At 41.9% G+C, this 22485-nt stretch overlaps 1 protein-coding gene across 5 annotated transcripts in view; it reads right to left on the reverse strand.

Moving 5' to 3' along the window:
• The window catches only part of eral1 (Era-like 12S mitochondrial rRNA chaperone 1), a 49850-nt gene extending 33084 nt beyond the window's left edge, over window positions 1–16766 (reverse strand). For 3 of the 5 annotated variants that reach the window (XM_059973682.1, XM_059973680.1, XM_059973678.1), the window contains exons 1-4: window positions 16622–16766; window positions 13895–14053; window positions 7166–7293; window positions 5825–5902 (exon numbers count right to left, since the gene is read on the reverse strand). In XM_059973682.1, coding sequence (XP_059829665.1) covers window positions 5825–5902; window positions 7166–7293; window positions 13895–14053; window positions 16622–16685 — 429 coding nt within the window. In that variant the 5' untranslated portion in view covers window positions 16686–16766. The remainder of the gene's footprint in view (window positions 1–5824; window positions 5903–7165; window positions 7294–13894; window positions 14054–16621) is intronic. The other 2 variants (XM_059973679.1, XM_059973681.1) reach the window with 2 other exon arrangements.
• Window positions 16767–22485: the final 5719 nt, after the last annotated feature.

Here is a 22485-nt window from a genome sequence, read left to right on the forward strand (position 1 = left end):
CTTGTGTTGGTCATTGACGCAAATGACGTATTTCAGTGTGTTTCGATGTACATGAGACAAATGTAACTAATGTTAATGCTAATTCTAGATCCTAATCTTACATGGAAGATAAATTCAGATGATAACCTGGAGCCGATCAATAGGAGGTGGTCGGTATCAGGAGATGTACAATAGGGTGCAGAAGTCTTAGGCCACCCTAGATTTTTCTGATTTGGTTTCAGATGGTATGGCCTCAACAGAGCCCTGATTGCAACATCATCGAGGGTGTCTGGGATTACTTGGAGACAGAAGCAAGTGAAACACCAAAAGTCTGCAGAAACTGTGGCAAGTTCTCCAAGAACCACCCACCACCAGCCGATTTTCTTATAAAACTGCACAATAGTGTACCTAAGAAAATTGATGCAGTTTAAAATTTTGATATTTAAAAACTTTTCATTTTATTATTTTTGAAAGTATCTTCACTCTACACAATTTTTTTTTACACGTGTGCCCAGGTCTTTTTGCACAGTTCTGCATAATGGTTGATAAATCCCAGGGTCAAATGAGAAGTATTTAAGGTTATGGGAAGTGAGGAAAGAGACAGCTAGGACCCTGATAGATATTTTCTTTAGCCAAACGTAAGATCCCAGAAAACTGGGGAGGGTGGTAGAACAGTCCATTTCCGTGCTGTACACCTCTGACTATGTGATGACTCACCATTTCACTTTGTGAAAGTGGTTTTTCTTAAACTTGTGAGAAGTGGGCTGGACACACAATCTAATATTTCCTTTTCTGCCATTGTCAATATCCTCCTGACATTTAAACACAAAGTACACTGCAGATGCTGTGGTCAAATCAAGATGTACAAAAAAACTGGATGAACTCAGCAGGTCAGGCAGCATCCGTTGAAAGAAGCAGTCAACGTTTCTGGTCGAGACCCTTCGTCAGGACCTGTCCTGACCCCTCTCGACCTGAAACGTTGACTGCTTTTTTCAACGGATGCTGCCCGACCTGCTGAGTTCATCCAGCTTTTTTGTACGTCCTCCTGACATTTACTTTCTAAGACTGCAGGTTGGTGAAGAGCCACTCTGTAGCAAGAGCTACCAGGCTCAATACAGAACAGAGGATCTGGACCGCACAGAATCCCTGCCATATAACTCTACGAACTAAGGAGGAAGCCACCAAGTTCACTAATGACCATGTGTTCTCTGAAACAAAAGTGGAGCACGGGTCCTTGAAAAGTTAAAAAAAAGGAAATCTGATGGGGAACTTCTTCACTTAGTCTGTGAGCCAGGAACCCAAATTTGGGCCACCGGTACCATCTGGGGGGAATAATTCTTATAATGATTTTTGGCAAGGTATACACCCCTAGTGCTAGAAAATGTGATAGCGTTGCAGCGGTGGTAGCTTAGCCATCCTAGGAAAGCCATTTTGGTTTGCTGGTCTAAAGGACATATGCATAGAGGCTGGAATTGTCATAGAGGGGTCCGTCAATGCAGTCCTTGATGGTAAACACTACAATCGTGCTGTCAGGGTCCACAAGTACATCTACGAAGCACTGATGAGACTCACACGGGCAGAATTCACATCATGGGTTGAGGATAACGTTCCAGAGAGGAGTGGGATGATCAAATCATTCTCAGACCATGTGAACGATATGGCCAGTGACTTGAACCAACAGAAGTTGAACAATCTGCCGCAAAGTCAACTCTTAGCTGAGCTGCTAACCCTGTGGACAGACTTTCTGGAACACCTCCATCACAACAATGGAGAGCTATCTGCATTCTGGATATCATACATTGACAAGGTAGAGAACGTAGTACTTGAGTTTCTGCATGCCTCTCGTGAGAGGGACTGGGAGTTGCACCTCCATGCTATAAGAACCACGATCCCATGGTGCTTTGCCTGTGATAAGATGAATTATGCCAAGTACCTGTCCCCTTATTTTGCTCAGATGATGAACCTCACAGAGAAGAATCCTTCTGTGTATGAGGCCTTCAAGACAGGCCAATTGTCAGCGCAGCTGTCAAGTAACAACCCCTTTGAGCAGATCCCTGTGGACCAGGCTATTGAAACCACAGTGAACAAAGACACACAGACTGCTGGAGGCACATCACGATTCAGCCTGAATGCTGGAGCTATCAAGCATTACTACATAACAGCTGAGCACCGCGGTGCATTCCTGGGACAGCTAAGGGAGATGGTGCAAGGCAACAAATCAGAGCTTTGTCATGTGGAGCTACAGCAGCCAAGGATCCAGAAAGATGAGGAAGCAGTTTCAGCAGTGGTTAGCCTCATATATGAATGGGTCAACCCATTTTCAGAGAAGCGGGACTCATTAGCATCTCTATGGCAAAGGCAGCCCTCAAGGACATTGCCTCTGACCTGATGAAGGCATATGAGATTGGAGAGCAATGCTATGCAACCTTCAAGGATGAGGAACTAGAGGAAGACCCACCAGCAAAGAAATTCCATGACCCCAATGAAAACCAACAAGCTGAAAACATTCAGTGATATGTGTAAGAGAGAAGTGAAATCAAATCGGAGGGCGAACATCTTGAAAGCAGACAGATCTTGATTGCATTCCGTAGTTGTGCGGACCTGATGGGGATTTGGAGGGGGGGAGTTGAGCACAAAGTTTCCCTTTATGCTGATGATCTTTTACTTTTTATATCAAACCCGATCACCTCTTTACGCCCCATGTTCTCACTCCTTGACAAATTTAGCTAGTTTTCTGGATACAAACTTAACTTACACAAGAGCAAACTTTCTCCAATAAATAGAGAAGCACAAACATTTCGTAACCTTCCTTTTAAGGTAGTGAATAACCAATTTACTTACCTTGGTGTTACAGTAACAAGGAAATATAATTCTCTTTTTGGAGGAAACTTTATTAATTTGTTAAATCAAACAAGACTGAGCCTAGTACAGTGGTCACCCCTGTCCATGTCCCTGATGGGCCAAATCAATGTTGTCAAAATGAACATCCTTCCTAAATTTTTATACCTTTTTCAATCCATACCAATTTTCATTCGTAAAGCCTTTTTTGACTCACTAGACTCAGTCATATCGTCAGGCAAGTGTCCCTGACTGAATAAAGTTCATCTTCAAAAATCTAACTGTGTTGGAGGCATGGCTCTATACAATTTCCACTTATACTACTGGGCAGCTAACATTCATTGTCTCATCTTTTGGACTCATTTTTATAATCAGTCTGACTGCCCATTAAGGGTGACAATGGAGCTCAATTCTACTAAGAATGTTTCCATCTCCGCACTTCTTGAATCCGCACTCCCTTTTTGTATGTCTAAACCAATTGCTAATCCTGTCATCAGGCACACCCTTAGAGTGTGGACTCAGTTCAGAAAGCATAGTGGTCTCCATGCCTTCTCTCTTTCATCCTATTCTGCATAATCATCTCTTCCAGTCTTCTATATGTGATTCAAAATTTCAAGACTGGTACAGAAAGGGCACTAGATGCTTTAAAGATTTTTTTTTTTAGCCAACTGTTTTGCATCATTTGAACAATTGTCTGCAAAGTTTAATCTACCCAACACTCAGTTCTTTAGATATTTGCAAATTAGACATTTTATCTGCCCTCTGATACCAAACTTCCCTGAGGCACCCGAAACAAATGTCATTATTTGTTTCTCTGTATGAATCCATTGCGCAAAGGTCTAATATCTATTATCTGCGACAAACTGGCGGCTCTGAGGTGAGCCTCTCTTGACAAAATTAAAACTGCCTGGGAGCAAGATTTAAAATTTTCAATGCCAGAGGAGGTATGGGATGAAGTCCTCAAATTAGTTAACTCAACCTCTTTATTTGCCCACCACTGTCCGTTACAATTCAAGGTTGTGTACAGGGACAATATGTCTAAAACTAAATTATCTCGCACTTACCCAGATGTTAATCCCTGCTGCGACAAATGCAAAAGGGGCGAGGCTTCCCTTATCCATATGTGCTGGACATGTCCTAGTTTGGAAAAATACTGGAAAGATGTCTTCCAAACTTGATCCCAAATACTTAATTACAATCTGGAACCTAACCCTTTGATTGCTCTTTTCGGCACCTCAGGAGATGGGGACATGCACCTAAGTCCGACTAAACATCACACGCTGTCTTTTGCCTCTCTGTTGGCCAGGCATGCAGTTTTGCTCAGGTGGAGGGATGCTGCTCTGCCCACCCACGCGCAGTGGCTTAGGGACATCATGTCCAGTCTACACCTTGAAAAGATCCACTACTCAATCCTCAATTCGGAAATAAAGTTCCAAAAGGTGTGGGGACCCTTTCTTGAATATTTTCAACATTCCCAGCCAGACTAAAGGTCCATTCTCTCTCCCTTTCCTCAGTACACAAATCCCTGACCTCCAGCTTTTTCCAGTAAAACTCTTCAGACTCAGATTTGTTATCATACAACAGCCTATGTATTAGAAAAACATACCTTCTCTATACCAATGCAGCTCTGTGGGGACAAAGGTTCTGTTTAACCCTTTTTGTCAATGCATTGATGGCTTGGAGTTGGGGACTGGGAGGGCTGGGGTGATAATGTTTGTACTATGGGTGCATCTCTTTCATGAATGTGAATTGTACATTTGTTATGCACTGCACAATTCTCCTTTACACTATGTTCTCTTTATTTAAAAAAGCAATAAAAACATTGTCGAAAGAGACAGGTCTTTGTTTGGATGCATCATAGTGATGGCACAAGGGTGCAGACTATGTATGGGGGATATCCATTCTCATCCCCTTGGAACATTGCCCTGGGTCCTGTCCACACCAGGACTGCTGAGAAAGACAAATAAAGCTACTTTAGCCACAACCTTGCAGAAAAATGTTGTGGTAGAAAAGCAACTCCCAGGAAACTCTGCTACAGTGGTTGATGGAATGAACTTGATCCAAAGAGTGAAAGGTGATCAAGTTACTTTCAGAGATGTTGCCACAATTCTGGGTATGGCTCTGAGGGAAGCCAGTCAGAGTAGCAAATTAGATGCTGTGTTCGACACATACAAGGAGAACTCTATCAAGAATATTGAAAGATCTTTACGGGGTGAAGAGACTGGCCATGAGTTGCACACATAAAGCTACCACTGGTGCAATGTTATCACATATTTTTAACTCTAGAGATGTATACCTTGCCAAAAATCATTATGAGCATTATTCCTCTCAGATGGTTCCAACCAACCCTACTGGCTCACGGACTAACTCAGAGGCTGGTAGGAGTGTGCAATGAGCTGCCAGTGAAAGTGCTGGAACGGATTTGATTTCAACATTTAAGGGAAGTGTGGATAAGTATGTGGGTGAGAGGGGTAATGGAGAACTATGGTCAGGGTGCATGTCGACCGGAGCACATCTACAAGGAGTGATGTCACAGGAAAGCACTATCCATCATCAAGGACCCCTACCATCCAGGCCATCTCTCTGCTGCCATCAGGAAAGTGGTACAGGAGCCTCAGCACCCACACCACCACGATCAGGAACAGTTATTACCCCTCAAACATCAGGCTCTTGAACCAGAGGGGATAACTTCTCTCACCCCAACACTGAACTCTTCCCACAACCTATGGACTCACTTTCAAGGACTCTGCAGCTCAAGTCCTCGATACTCATTGTTTTTTTTGTATTTGCACCATTTGTTGTTTTTTACACGTTGGTTGGTTGTCCACCTTGTTGTGTGCGGTTTTTCACTAATTCTATTGCATTTCTTTGTACTTACTATGAATGCTCACAAGAAAACTACCTCAGGGTTGTACATGGTGATATATATGTACTTTGAACTTTTGAAGTAGATGCACGGAAAGGCTATAGTGTTCTGACTGGAAATATTTCAAAGGAAGTCACGTACTATTTGGGTCTCTCCCTCTGTGATAACCCCCTGAGCTTGACACCGTGTCGTGTGGACCTTGCTCGAAACCGGAAAGACCTGCAACGCAACAAGCAGATAAGCACATTACACTGAAGCTGAACTAAAGTGGAGGAAAGCTTTTCAACAGTTACTGTTTAAAGCAGGAAGACAAAGGTAATTTCATACAATTCATCCAGCTGCCTAACTCTCCACAAACAGACTTCAGCTTCAGAAATTGTAGTATATTCCATGGGAAATGTATGTAAATGCTTTTGGTCCTTTATCTAAGAAAGGATGTACTGGCATTGAAGGGGGTCCAGAGGAGGTTCATGAGGCTTAACATACGAGGAGTGTTTGATGGCTCTGGGCCTGTATTCAGTGGAATTTGAAAGAATATGGGGAAATCTGATTGAAGTCTACTGAATTTTAAAAGGTCTAGAGTGAAACACACAATAATGCTAGAGGAACTCAGCAAGTCAGGCTGAGGGAGGCTAAATAGACAAATAAACAAGACAACATTTTGACCCTTCATCAAGCCTAAATAGAGTGGATGCGGAGAGAGAGGATGTTTCCAATAATGGCAGAACTAGAACCAAATGGCACAGCCTCGGAATAGAAGGGCGTCCCATTAGAACAGAGATAAGGAGGAATTTCTTTGGTCAGTGGGTGGTGAATCTGTGGAATTCCTTGCATAGATAGCTGTGGAGGCAAAGTCATTTGGTATATTTAAAGTGAAGGTAATAGGTTCCTGATTAGTAAGAGCATCAAAGATTACAGGGAGAAGGCAGGAGGATGGAGTTAACAGGAAAAACAAATCAGCCATGATCAAATGGCAGAGCAGACTTGATGGACCAAATGTCCTCATTATTATTTTTCTCTTCTCTTTACTTTTGAGGTGCCACAGTAGTGTAGTGGTTAGCACAACACTATTACCACTCTGGGTAGCACAGTTCGGAGGTGAATTCCCACTCCGTCTGTAAGGAGTTTGCACATTTATCCCCATGTGTGATTCCCCTCCAGGTGCTCCAGTTTCCTCCCACATTCCAAAGACCTTCTGGCTAATAGGTTAATTGGTCATTGTGTATTGTCCTGTGATTAGGTTAAGGTTAAATATGTAGGTTGCTGGGGTGGTGCGACTCGTTGGGTCATAAAGGTCTGTTGTGCGCTGCATTTCTAAATAAAATAAATAAATATGCACACCTTAGTGACTATAGGGAAGGGAAGGGAAGGGAAGGGTGGTGGAGTTTGCAGGGAGGAGGAGGACCTCAAGCAATTTTCAAAAAAGTTTTCCAGATAAAATCAGAAGGCTTTGATCCATCTACAAAATGGTGTTAGGTTTACCTTCCTACGTAGAAGCTGATTTGACAGAGTGGATTTACCGGCATTGGGAGCACCGATAATTGCAACTCTCAGCACTTGAGGGTTTGGTGGCTGGTCTGGCTGATGTTGGAGGAGGCTCCCCTGCTCATCTGTGGGAGAGAAGCATAAGTTTAGTCTCGTGTTGAATAAAGGTAAAGTATGGAGCATACAGTCAGATTCCGATAACCAGAAAAAGTTTGCACCCACCTGCTGCATTCAGATCTGGGTACTGGGCTCTGACTAATATGGCCAGGTTGTGCATATTGTCTGAAATTATTCTGCTGGGTCAGATATGAGGAATTTATATAAACTTACTTAAGTTTGGAAAGTTGAGGTGTGATGTAGAGCATAGGTGCTGGCAGTCATTTTTGACTTTTTCAAATAGAAGCGGTAAATTTATATTGAGCAATCTCACCAACAGTGTTGGACAATGAAATAAACACAGCTCAGTCATGGAATAGGTTTATTGTCACGTGTCCCAAGATACAGTGAAAAGCTTGTCTTGCATACTGTTCATACAGATCAAATCATTACTCAAAGATTCAAAGGAGATTAACTTAATTTTTCACATACACATCGAAATGTACAATGAAAAGCGTTGTTTGCGTCAATGACCAACACAGTCTGAGGATGTGCAGGGGGCAGTCCACAAGTGTTGCCATGCTTCTGGTGTCAAAATAGTTTGCCCACAACTCACCAACCTTAAGCTGTATATCTTTGGAATGTCAGAGGAAACTGGAGTACTCAGAGGAAACATATGAATGACAGGGAGCAAGTATGAATGCCTTACAGACATCGGCAGCAAGTGAACTGAGACTGGTGGTAGCTGGAACTTTAAAGCATTTTTCTAACTACTACACTAAAGCGCTGCCCGTTGTATATTAAGATCCAACAAAAACAATGCAGAATAAGTGTAAAAGCTACAGAGAAAGTGTAGTGCATGTAAATTACAGGGTGCTACATCATAACGAAGTAGATAGTGAGGCCAAGAATCAATCTTATCCTACTAGTTTTTAGTAGTCTTATATCAGCGGGGTTGAATCTGTCCTTGAGCTTGCTGGTAGGTGCTTTCAGGCTTTTGTATCTTCTGTCCAATGGAAGGGAAACAGAAATGTCAAGGGTGGAGGGGGTGTCTTTGACTATGCTAGCTGCTTTACTAAGGCAGTAACAAGTGCAGGCAGAGTCAATGGAGGGGAGACTGGTTTCTGTGATGTGCTGAAATGTGTTTACAACTCTCTGAAGTTTCTTGTGGTCACAGGCAGACCAGTTGCCAAACCAAGCCGTGATGTATCTGGACAGGATGCTTTCAATGGTGTACAATAAAAATTGGTAAGGATCAACTGACAGTGATATGCCAAATTTCATTCATCTCTTGAAGAAATCGAGGCATTAGAGTCATACAACACAGAAACAGGCCCATCTAGTCCAAACTATAAATCTGCCTAGACCCATCAAATTGCACCCGGACCATAACCCTCCATACTCCACCCATCCATGTATTTATCCATGAACTCTGGTTCCACTCTCACCTAACCTCTGGAATAAACCTGCTTGCATTTACTGTAGCTATACATCTCAAGACTTTGTATACCTCTATCAAACCTACCCCCAATCTTCTACACTCTAGGGAATAAAATCCTAAACTATTGAAACTTTCCCTATAACTCATGTCCTGGCAACATCCTTGTAAACTCTGGTCACTTTCAATCTTGGGACAACTTTCCTGTAGGTAGGTGACCAAAACTGGACATAACACTCCAAATTAGGCCTCACCAATGTCCTATACAATTGCAACATAACCTCCCAACTCCTTTAGTAAATACTTTGATTTATGAAGGCCGATATGTATCTCTTTACGACCTTATCTACCTGTGATGCCACTTTCAAGGAATTCTCAACCTGTATTCCCAGATCCCTCTGTTCTACCGCACTCCTCAGAGCCCTACCACTCATTGCGCAAGTCCTACCCTGATTTTCCAAAGTGCAACACTTGTCTGTATTAAATTCCATAAGACCACAAGACATAGTAGCAGAATTAGGCTATTCAGCCCATCGGGTCTTCTCTGCCATTCCATCATAGCTGATTTATTATCCCTCTCTTTCCCAATCGCCTACCTTTTCCCTGTAACCTTTTATGCCCCGACAAATCAAGAACACATCAGCCTCTGCTTTAAATATACTCAATAAGTTGGCCTCCACTACAGGCGTCTGTGGCAATGAATTCCACAGATTCACTACATTTTAGCTAAAAAAAAAAAATCCCTCTTCTCTGTTCCAGAGGTCCCTCTATTCTGAGGTTGTGCCCTCAGGTGTTAGATTCACCCACTACGGGAAACATCCTCTCCACATCCACCGTATCTAGGCCTTTCAATATTCGATAGGTTGCAATGACATTTCCTCCCCTCATTCTTCTAAACTCCAGCAGGTACAGATCCAGAGGCATCAAACACTCCTCACATGTTAACCCTTTCATTCCTGGGATCATTCTCTTGAACCTCCTCTGGACACTCTCCAAAGCCAGCACATATTTTCTTAGGTATGAGGCCCAAAACTGCTCACAATACTCAAGCGCAGTCAGACAAATGCCTTATAAAGCCTCACCATTACATCATTGCTTTTATATTCTAGTCCTCTTGAAATTAATGCTAACATTGCATTAGCCATCCTTACCACTGACTCAACCTGCAAGTTAACCTTCAGGGAACTTTACAAAAGAACTCCCAAGTCCCTTTGCACCTTGGATTTCTGAACTTTCACCCAGTTTAAAAAATAGTCTACGTCTTTAATCCTTCTATCAAAGTGCATGACCATAGAATTCCCAACAATATATTCCATCTGCCACTTCTTTGCCCATTCTCCTAATCGGTCTGCCCTTCCGTAGACTCCCTGCTTCCTCAACATTACTTGCCCCCCCCCCCCCCCACCTATCCTCATATCATCCAAACTTGGGCAAGAAGCCACCAATTCCATCATTCAAACCTCTGACATGTAATGTGAAAAGAAGCGGTCCCAACACTAACCCCTACAGAACATCACTCGTCAACAGCAGCCAAACAGAAATGGCCCCCTTTATTCATACTCTTCGCCTCCGGCCAGTCAGCCAATCTTCTATCCATGCTGGTATCGTTCCTGTAATACCATTGGCTCGCATCTTGTTAGGCAGCTTCATATGAAACACCTTGTCAAAGGCCTTCTGAAAATCCAGGTAAACAATGTACACTGACCCTCCTTTGTCTACCTTGCCAATTATTTCCTCAAATAATTCCAACAGATTTGTTAGGCAAAATTTACCCTCAAGGAAACCATGCTGACTTTGGCCTATTTTCTCATGTGCATCCAAGTACTCTAACATTTCATCTTTAATAATGGACTTCAACATCTTTCCAATCACTGAAGTCAGGCTAACTGGCCTAAAATCTCCTTTCCTCTGCCTCCTTCCCTTCCTAAAGAATGCAGTGACATTTGCAAATTTCTGGTTCTCCGGAACCATTTCAGAATCTAGTGATTCTTGAAAGATTATTACTAATGCCGCCACAATCTTTTCAGTTGATAAATCTTGCTCTATTACATTGTGGAAAGCCAATACATGCTAATGCAAAAAGACTACTGGCTGTAATAGCTGTGAGAGATGGTTTAACTAACTACTGAAGGGGTTGAATATGTTTGAACTGCTGATATTTCAGTTTTTAATTTTTAGTTTTTCATGCTTACAATTTTTGCTGCATTGGAGCATGTGATTCACAAATAAATAATCTCAGTCAAATTGGTCGAAATCCCTGATTGTAATACTCATTTAAACAAAGGTTTGGGGACTGAATACTTTTACAAGGCACTGTATGTGTGAAGAGGTATACTGAGGCATAAACTGTGCATGTGCCTATATCAGTCTCCTTGCTGGGCCCAACATATTGACACAATGACAAAGAAAGCCCATTTCTGGCTATGTTTCATAAGGAGTTTGAGGAGATTTGGTACGTCACCAACGACTGGCTAATTTTTACAGACGTGAAACTGGAGAGCATTCTAACCGTTTGTATCACTGTCTGGTATGGAGAAGCCACTACACAGGATTGAACAAAAGCCACAGAGGGTTGCATACTTAGCCAGTTCCATTATGAGCACTGGCCTCCTCACCATTGAGGACATCTTCAAAAGGGAATGCCCCAAAAAGGCAGTATGTATGATTAAGGACCCTAACCACCCAGAACATGCTTCTTATTACTGCTACCATCAGGGAGGTAGCACAAGTCCCTGAAAATACACACTCAATGTTTTAGGAACAGCTTCTTTCCCTTGTTACGAAGGTAGAGCAACTCTGAGGGGCCGAAGGGTACAAAGTTGCCCCCTCCTTTTTGAGAATCGCAAGATCGCTATTATTTCGGGTCTGAGACCCAGGAAATGAGAGAGAGAGACACACACAGAATACACAAGGTTTGGAATGTCTCCTGACATAAGCGGAACGGAACCACTGATTACTGCCGTTGTCTCTTGGAGAAGGAATTGTGTATTGAGTATTGTACTATTCATTGAAACCCCTCAGGGGGCAACCAGAGTGGTCTGGTTGAGGGATTATATCATCCCAACCTGATTGACATCTGAGACCCCGCGAGTGAGGATAAAAGATGGGTCTGGGAAACACCCCTTAGACGCACCAGGAGAAACACTAGAATCCAGGGACAGCGTTTTATAGCAAAAGCCAGAGAGAGTTCATGTGCGTCCTCCCTTGCCTGGGTGGTGGGCTCATCATGGAAGAACTGTTTAGCTAAAGGAGAGGTCACAATTGAACGGCCACGACAACGAGACACCTGACGGATCGAAATCATAGAGGAAGGTTGGCAAAACCCGTAGCGGTAAATGTTCCCATTCTCTTTCTCTCTCTCTCTCCAACAATTGCAACACAGCGACAACCAAAAAGACGGCAATTTGTGTGAACTGCAGTGAACTTTATATTTCCATCGGACAATACATTATCCCCTAGACAATGATAGAGCTTATTTCTTATTATTATTATACTCGCACTTTTCGGTTTAGTATTGACGATGTATATTATCTGTATATTTGCATTGATATTACCTTTGTGTATTTTTACTAATAAATACTGTTAAAAATAGTATCATAAGACTTCAATGGATGTCTCTTTCTTTGCTGGTAAGTCACCCAGTTACGGGGTTTGTAACACCCTCCACCATCAGCTTTCTGAACAGTCCATAAACTTAAGCTTGGAACATTTGGACAGTGAAGATGCATACACCAGGATGCTCTTTATTGATTAGAGCTCAGCATTCGATACTATCATCCCCTCAAAACTGATCATTAAGCTTCAAGACCTTGGCCTCAATACCTCCTTGCACATCCGGATGCCCAATTTCCTCACCCACACACCCCAGTTAGTTCCAATTGGCAACATCTCCTCCACAATCTCCATCAGCACAGGTACAACACAAGGCTGTGTGCTTAGTAAACCTGCTCTATTCGCTTTATACCAATGACTGTAAGGCTAAGCCCAGCTCCAATGCCGTAGTTAGGTTTGCTGACGACACCATAATTGTTGGTCAAATTAAATTATGGTGATGAATCAGCATGCAGGAGGGAGATTGAAAATCTGACCTGGGCTGAAATACATCTTATGAAAATGTTTGTTTGATGATGAACTTCAATTTTTTAAAAAATTACAGAAAAAAAAAAGAAAATCTGAACTGGTGGTGCCAAAACAACAACTTCTTCCTCAATGTCAGCAAAACCAAGGAGTTTATTATTGGCTTCAGGAAGTGGAAACCAGAGGTCCATGAGCCAGTTCTCATTGGGGGATCAGCGGTGGAGAGGGTCAACAACTTTAAATTCCTCGGTGTTATCACTTCAGAGGATCAGTCCTTGACCCAGGACGCAAGTGCCATTACAAAAAAAACACAGCAGTGCCTCAACCTCTGAAAAAGTTTGCAAAATTTGGTATGTCATCTAAAAATTTGACAAACGTCTATAGATATGTGGTAAAAGTATATTAACTGTTTGCATCACAGCTTGGTATGGATACAACAATGCCCTTGAATGGAAAATCCTACAAAAAGTAGTGGATGCAACTCAGTCCGTCACAGGTAAAACCCTCCCCACTATTGAGCACATCCACACATAGCATGTCATAGAAAAGCAGCATCCATAATTTAGGACATCCACCACCCAGACCATGCTCTCTTCTTGTTGCTGCCATCAGAAATAAGGTACAGGAGACTCAAAACTCATACCAACAGGTTCAGGAACAGTTACCACCAAGTTCATTACCCCTCAAACATCAGGCTCTTGAACCAGTGAGGATAATTTCACTTGCCTCGATCAATAAACTGTTGCCACAGCAGATGGATTCACTTTCAAGTATTCTTCATCTCATGCCCTCGATATTTATTGCTTATTTATTTATTTTCTTCTTCTTTTTGTATTTGCAGCTTGTAGTCTTCAGCACACTGGTTGAATGTCCAAGTTGGTGCGATCTTTCATTAGTTCTATAATGGTTATTGTTCTCTTATGGATTTGAGAATGCTCATAAGAAAATGAATCTCAGGTTTGTACATGGTGACAACCCAACTAAGTTGACTTTGAACTTCGATTCTGATTCTATCTCTACATATTTACCAAAGCCTGCGTATTCTCAGATCCATGATCATAGTCACAGGTCAATTACTCAACTTTGAAAGAATCCTGGCTCCGAACAAAACCTACCTTTACTGATGGAAACAGCAGGAGGATACTGGTCAATGAGATTCTCAGATGCTGGTTTCCCGACACCCAGGATTTCTCCCAAAGCTGAGCTGCTTCCATAGTAACTTCCTGGTAAACAGATGACCCTATGAAATGAGTCATTTGCTAGAAATGCACCTGCTAAGAAAACACATCAAGATTACTCTCACAATGGCAAATCTTATTGCGAAAAATTATACAGCAGATATCTCTCAAATTAAAATAACAAAACTTAAGAGTGAAGCTTCCAAAAATTGCAACATATGCATTGTTGGATATTTAATTTTTATCTGATTAACTGGCTCAGCAGCTTACTTCATCCTGGTGTCATAATTCATACATTGCAATTCAAAGGAGTTGGTTAATTCCATATTTAGGGTAGCAGGGTGGAGATTTGTCTCTACAAAGGAGATATAAGGCACTCCTTCCCTCCATTAGTCTGCAGGTCCACCTTGGGCAAGGTGTAGCAGCTGCTTAGCAAACCCCTCTCCCCATCAGGGTCGCATGAAGCCATCGGAGCAGGTTGTGGATGGTCATATGAGCAGCTGGTACACATCACAAAACCTGGTCATATGACCTCAGATGTCAGGTAGACAATCTCTGAAGAGTATTGATAATGACTGAGGTCACCTGTCTTTATAAAGACACTGTCAAGAAGCCAATGGCAAACTACTTCTGTAGAAAATTTGCCAAGAACATAGTCATGGAGACCATGGTCGCCCACATCATACAACACAGCACATAATGACAACTCCATATTATTTAGCTCATCAATACTATGAATCTTTCTCTGCACAAGATTTTGAATGATTTAATCTTTGTACAGATTTTCCCACAGCAAACAAAAAGGGTCATTTGTATTGAATTGACTATTTCGTACATCCTTCGCATATGAGAGTAAAAATCTTTGTTACATTTCTGTCTAAAGTGCAATATATAGTAATTTGTAATAAACAGTATGTACAACAGGACAGTCAATATAGCATAGAAATATAGTTGGATCAGTGTGAATTTATCAGTCTGATGATCTGGTGGAAGAAGCTGCCCAGAGTCCGTTAGTCCTGGCTTTAATGCTGCAGTACCGTTTCCTGGATGGTAGCAATTGGAGCATTTTATGGAGTATGTGCTCCATTGAGCCACTCTGCTACCATCAGGTAGAAAGTATAAGTGCCTCAGGACTTGCATCGCCAGGTTTAAGAGCAGTTACTACCAAACCATCAGGCTCTTGATCAAAAAAGGATAACTACACTCATCTATTGAGATGTTCCCACAACCAATGATCTTACTTTAAGATCTCTTTATTTCATTATATTTTATTATTTAATGCTGTTGTTATTTGTGACTTATTTATATCTGCATTTGCACAGTTTGTTGTCTTCTATGCTTTTGCTCTTTCACTGATGCTGTTTACAGCTACTATTCTATGGATTTGCTGATTATGCCCACAGAAAAAGTATCTCAAGGTTGTATGCGCTGACATGTCCTCTGATAATAAATGTCACTTTAAACTTCAAAGCCCCAAAACAAGGCAATTTTCTGCTATAATCAGTGCACTTTCTCAAGACAATTCCTCTATTTCCAAAAACATAAAATTTAAATAGCAGAAATCAGTTGATGTAAGTGAAAGGAATATTTAAGGCAATTAAGTGCTGATTTCAAATCAAAAAGGCCTACTTTCTTTCCAGCAATCCATAAACCTCGAAGAGTACAGTCCATAGCTGTGTAAAATTTTAGGCAAAAAACTTTTTTTGTGGGTTGGGTACTTCCTACACATCATTTGCTTTGAATCTCCATCTTTGAATTCATCAGCGTCATCTGTAAGAGTGCCTATTATCCCTCATCAAGAATTTTAAAACATTTAATTTCAGCATCACAGAATTAGGAGTCCACATATTTGAACAGAGCTAGAACTAGCAGTCAGATCACTGAGTATATTCACAACATAACAGACTGATTTTGATGAAAACTTGTAAAAAAAGATGTGTGTGTTTTGATCAGTGACTGTCAAAATCAGAGTAAAACAGCACAGAATCAGATTCTTCAGCACAATGCACTCATGCTGACCAATTTCCTGTGAACTAGACCCATTTGCCTATGTCTGGTCCATATTTCTCTAAACTTTTCCATGTACTTGTCTAAACGATTTTTTAAATTTTGCTACCGCTAACATTTACTCTAACAGCTTAATCCATAATTACCACCCTCTGTGTAAAAGTAGCTACCACTTTTGTTCCCTTTAAATCTTCCCCCTCTCTCATTAAACCTATGCCCCCTAGTTTTCTTCTACCCTAATAATTCACCTTATCTACACCTTTCATGATTTTATAAGCCTCTATGAAGTCTCAGTCTCCTTTGCTTCGCGAAAAACAGACCCGGTCTATCCAGCCTCTCCTTTTAACTCAAGCCTTCCTAGTAACATCTTACCAGGATTAGCCCGACACCATAAGAAAGAAGTTTCCAGCCTGTGTTACTAAGGAACCATCATTTCTAAATCTCAGTGCCTCATTCCGGTGACTACCAGCACCTTACATTGCCCGGCTTACTCCGCTTATTTGGTGGAAACCACTGAATGTTTCAGACAAGAGTTCTGTTCGGATTGGACCAGGCGTGGTTAGTGGTTAGCAAGCAGCTCAGGATGCAAGGCCGGGTTTTGGACCCTCGGGCTGCCTCCACACTCTCCGGGCACGGGTATGTAAGGCTATCACTGACCTGTTCGGCAGCTCTGCCTGCTCAGGTTGCCGAGCACCCGGAGGAACGCCACCCCGCTCAACATCCCAAACTCCCCTCACCGAACCTTGCCCACAGACACCATGACAGGGTCGCAGTGCATTGTGGGAGCAAACAGGGAGTGCTGGGATAACTTGTTGGGCTCTGCAGCGCCACCCCCAGACCGGGAGGACTCGCTGTCGCTCAGTCTCATCACTGTTAACCCCAAACCTACCGGGCAACACGGACAAAGCTCAACTATTTCCAATTCCTCATCCAAACACAAGATCATCTGTGTATGTTGGAAATCCAGAGCAACACACAGAAAATTCTGGAGGAACTCAGTAAGTCAGGCAGCATTTGTAGAGGGCAGGAGCCAGAAACATTCCGGTCCTGATGAAGCATCGCAGGCCAAAACGCCGACTGTTTATAAAGAAACTTAGAAAACATACAGCGCAATACAGGCCCTTCGGCCCACAAAGCTGTGCAGAACATGTCCCTGCCTTAGAACTACCTAGGCTTTACCCAAAGCCCTCTATTTTTCTAAGCTCCATGTAGCCTCAATGGACGCTGCATTTCGGGCACAGTCAAAGCTTAATTTATTGCTATATATGTATTTAGTGCAATGAAAATCTTACTTGCATCAGCATCACAGGTACAGAACCTTTATAAAATCAACATTCACAACATGAAAAACATCAATTAAACTTACATTATACACAATTAGAATAAAAAGTCCATTTTTTCCCAACTGATGGAAGTGGTGACAACGTTGTTAAACTCCAGTGATCTGTCATTTGGTTCATTAATTATGTGGTTGAAGGGAAGCTCTTAACATAGTAGTGTGGGATTTCAGACTTCAGTACCAATGGTAGCTGTGAGAAAGTGCCCTTCCAGAAAAATCCCTTCCCCTTCTCTCTTTTTCCATTCCCCACTCTGGTTCCCCTCTTACCCCTTCTCCCTGCCCATCACCTCCCTTTGCTGCCCCTCTTCCATGGTCCATTGTCCTCTCCTATCAGATTCCTTCTTCAGTCCTTTACTTCTTCCATCTATCCCCTCCCAGCTTCATACTTCATCCCCTCTCCCCCTCACCTGGTCTCATCTATCACCTGCTAACTTGTACTCCTCCCCCTTACCCTACTTTTTTATTCTGGCTTCTTTGCCCTTCTTTTCCATTCTGATGAAGGCTCCCAGCCCAAAATGTTGACTATTTATTCCCTTCCATAGAACCTGCCTAATTTGCTGAATTCCTCTACCATTTTGTGTAGACTGAGATTGATGGATAGATAGAGATGGTTCCTTATATGGGGTAGGGGAGAGGAAAGAGGCCAAAACTTGGACCAACACAGGAGTCAGGGAAATCTGCTTTAACCACATACTTACAGTAACGTTGGAGTCTTTGTAGTGAATAGTTGAAATTAATTTAAGGAAAAGCTGGAAAATCACAGGAGGGCAAAAGGAAGAGAAGGAAGTGATGATGGGATGAGATGATTTGGAAAGTACTGCAAAATCAAGATCTATTTGAGCACATTATAGATTGTGGTTTCTAGGTCAATAATTACATATAAATGGCCAAGAAACTACTCAACAAAATGGAACTGCTAGCATCATACTGGAAAGTGGAAATTGTATACAATAGTTGAAGGGAACTTCCTGTACCTACCACTGAGTGTATGTTCATGGTCTTGTGCAGCTGTAGCCCATCCACTTCAAGGTTTGATGTGTTGTACATTCAGAGATGCTCTTTTGCACACCACTGGTGTAATGTGTGGTTATTTGAGTTACTGTCACCTTCCTGTCAGATTGAACCAGTCTGGCCATTCTCCTCTGAGCTCTCTCATTAACAAGGTGTTTTTGCCCACACAACTGCTGCTCACTAGATATTTTTTTTCCACATCAATCTCTGTAAACTCTAGAGACTGTTGTGTGTGAAAATCTCAGGAGGTCAGCAGTCTCTGAGATGCTCCAACAATCCCGTCTGGCACCATCCATTATTCCACAGTCAAAGTCACTTAGATCACATTACTTCTGTTTGGCCTGAACAACAACTGAACCTCTTGACCATGTCTGCATGCTTTCATGCTTGAGTTGCTGCCATTGGCTGATTAGATATTCAAAGTATACAGGCATACCTAATAAAGTGTTTGAATAAATTGATTAACACCATTAATTAGCAACTGAATACCACACTCTTGCCATAGTGCCTAATAGTTCTTACTCACCATCAGCTATTAACATTTTAATGTTATTTTTATCTCAATTTACTTTATATCTCACCTCATACCCTTGATTCATTGACCAAAACATAGTAATGGCAACACCTTATATTCCATCTAGGTAGCCCCCAAACCGTTGGTATAAACATCAATTTCTCCAACTTCTAGTCATTTTCCCTCTCCCTCTTCTTCGATTTTCCACTCTGTCCCCCACCTTAACTTTTCTCCTCAATGGCTTATCACCTCCCACGGTGCCTCTCCTTCTTCACTTTCCCCGATGGTCCACTCTCCTCTCCTCTCGGACTCCTTCTTCTCCAGTCCTTTACCTTTTCCACCTATCATCTCCCATCTTCTTACTTCACTCCCCCTTCCCCCACCCACTTGGTTTCACCAATCACCTTCTATCTCCCTCCACCTTTAGTCCTTTTTGAACGGTCTTGGCCAGAAATAGTGACTATTTATTCCTCTCTATGCATGCTGCCTGACCAGATGATTTCCCCCAGCATTTTCTGTGTTGTATGTGGATCTGGATTTCCAGCATCTGCAGAATCTCTTGTGTTTGTGATAGTCCTTTATTTGTTTTCTCAGCTTTGTCATTCAACTCAGCCTGTCTGATCCCTCTTGTGCGTGTTTTTATTTTTGAAGGACCCATCTTATCCATGCTCCTCCTTCAACTTTGATTACGGTACTTTAGAAAACAAATTATCTTTTGAAGTTCTTGGAAAGTGCCTGATATTGATTTGACACTGTAAGGACAAGAATTGTATCTGTGACCTTGTCTGTGTCATTAGTGGCAACAGTAATGTAATATTACTTTTTCCATTTACTGAGAAAACCATTGGCTGTTAGGCCGAGACAGAAAAATCAATTTACGCGTCATGCCTGAGAGTAAAATCCAGTGTCTAACAAAGTCAGAGTCCTTTAAGTGCATCGTATTAGATTTATTTTGGCTATGAACATAAAACAGTACAGGCCCTTTGGCCCACAATGTTGTGCTGACCTTTTAAGCTACTCTCAGATCAATTCAAATGTTCCTTTCTACACTAATTATATACGTGACTGTGCAAAAGTCTTAGGCACGTATACAGCATATAGGTAGGGTACCTAAGACTTTTGTATAATACTGTAATAAATTTATGTATTGTACTGTACTGCTGCAAAAAAAAACTTCATCATGACATATGTGAGTGATGATAAGCCTGATTCTGATATGAGTCTCTATTGTGGACTGAGAGTGGGAAGGGGGCAGGGAGAGGGGAATGTTGGGAAAAGGGGAAGGGAGAGGGGAGGGAGCGTGAAGCACCAGAGAGACATTCTGTAATGATCAATAAACCAATTATTTAGAATCAAATGACCTTGCCTGGTGTCTCAGGGCAGGGCGTGTCTGCACCCACACTAGCCTCTTCCCCAGCACACTTTCTCTGCTGCCTCTCCCACACACCTCCCACAACACTCCTCCCTCACCATTCCCAACATCCTTAGCTCCTACAAGATAAACAAACTCATTCTCTGCCCCATATTGACAAATGCAGAACTATGCAAAACTCTTAGATACATATATAGCTACATAACTGTGCCTAAGATTTTTGCACAGTACTGTAAACCTGGGAAACTCTCACAATAGCAGAGGAATAAATGGTTTTTGACTTATCTGCTCCTATCTATTGTAGGTTATAAGTTTTTTCTCTGACCAGCGTCCTGGTGTCAGAGTAATGTTTGATGCCTCCTAACAGTGAAAGAGGAATTCAAAAGTGAAGGAATTTTTTGCTGGAGAGGCATCCAGTAAAAAGGAAAAGTAAAGATTTGTGTGGGGTGGCATTGAAATCAGGTGTTATTACCCCTCAACCCTCAGGCTCTTGAACCAGAGGAGATAACTTCACTCACACCAAAAGTGAACTTTTTCCACACAACCTATGGACTCACTTTTAAGGACTTTACAACTTGTGTTATCAATATTTATAGCTTGTTTTCTTATTTTCTTTTCGTATTTTCAAGTTAGTTGGCTTTGGCACATTGGTTGTTTCTCTATCTCTGTTGTATGTGACTTTTCATTGATTCTATCGTGTTTCTTTCTATTTATTGTGAATGCTTGCATGAAAATGGATCACAGGGCAGTACATATATGGTAACACATATGTACATTGGTAATAAATTCACTTTGAACTCACACCCTGTGTCTGGAGTCAATTACAATTGGTAGGTTTGCATTGGGTTGGAGTATCAAGGAGCACGGCTGGGAATTTTATTAAGGAGATGTAACTAATCCATCTGATCATATTGAATGCTCACAATATGCTGGAGGAACTCAGCAAGTCAGACAGCATCTATGGAGGGGAGAAAGCAGTCCACGTTACAGCATGAGACCCTTCATGAGAACATCAGGTCCCAATGAAGGGTCTTGGCCTGAGGTGTCAACTATTTACTCCCCTCCACAGATGCTTCCTGACTTGCTGAGTTCATCCAGCATTTTGTGTGTGTTGCTCTAGACTTCTAGCATCTGCAGAATCCCTTGTCTTTATGAAGGCATCGAATGATAGAATGTGCTTGAGGGGCTGAGGGTTTTTTTGATTCCTGGACAATATCTTTGGTTGAAGCTGATTGTGTTTCACAAATTATGAAGATCATTAGACATAGGAGCAGAATTCAGCCCTTTGGCTCATTGAGTCTGCTCTGCCACTGGATCATGGCTGATTTATTTTCCCTCTCCACCCTGTTCTGACCAGGACAATAAAAAATCCATCTGAATCCTCTGTCTGACTTATTATTCATTCCCTACACGGGGAAAGGTAATGCTTTATTCAGGTGCTGGGTTGGATGTAAACCTGTGAATTATTTCATGACCTCAATTTAAGGCAGGTGTGAAAGAGCAAACTTCACTAACATTTCCCAAGAACTAAACATTACCGGGAGGATGAGCATTGATACTTCAGTTATGATCAGGTCAGTGTCGTAATGCAGAGAATGCCTTCCTCTGCTTTAGATCCGCAATCAATTTAAGATGTATTTGAAACTGAAGATGAATGTAAACTGTATGCTCAGCCTTCAAATGACTATTGAATTGAAGGGAAAGTTCTCATCTTTATCTGCTCCTGAGACTACTATTATTGATTACATGCCTCCAGCAAGAACAATTATAAAACGTGTTATGGACTTCTTTGTTAAATTGTCAGTACTACACTTCAAATTTTTTTGTGACGCCTTATGTAAGAAAAGATGTGCCAGCATTGGAGAGGGTCCAGAGGAGATTCATGAGAATGATCCCAGGAATGAATGAGTTAATGAGGAGAGCTGGATGGCTCTGGGTCTGTACTCACTGGAGTTCAGAAGAATGAAGGGGGAATCTCATTGAAACCTATCGAATGGTGAAAGGACTTGAGAGAATGGATATGGAGAGGATGTTTCCAATAATGGGAGAGACTAGGAGCAGAGCAGAATACAGGGACATACCTTTAGGACAGAGATGAGGAGGAACTTCTATAGCCAGAAGGTGAATCTGTGGAAGTCACTGCCATAGATGGCTGTGGAGGCCAAGTCATTGGGTATATTTAAAGCAAAGGTTGATAGGTTCTTGATTAGTAAGGGTGTCAAAGTTTATGGGGTGAATTCAGGAGAATGGGGTTGAGAAGAGTAATAAATCAGCCGTGATTGAAT

Source organism: Hypanus sabinus, chromosome 6, assembly GCF_030144855.1.
Source record: "Hypanus sabinus isolate sHypSab1 chromosome 6, sHypSab1.hap1, whole genome shotgun sequence".
NCBI lineage: Eukaryota > Metazoa > Chordata > Chondrichthyes > Myliobatiformes > Dasyatidae > Hypanus > Hypanus sabinus.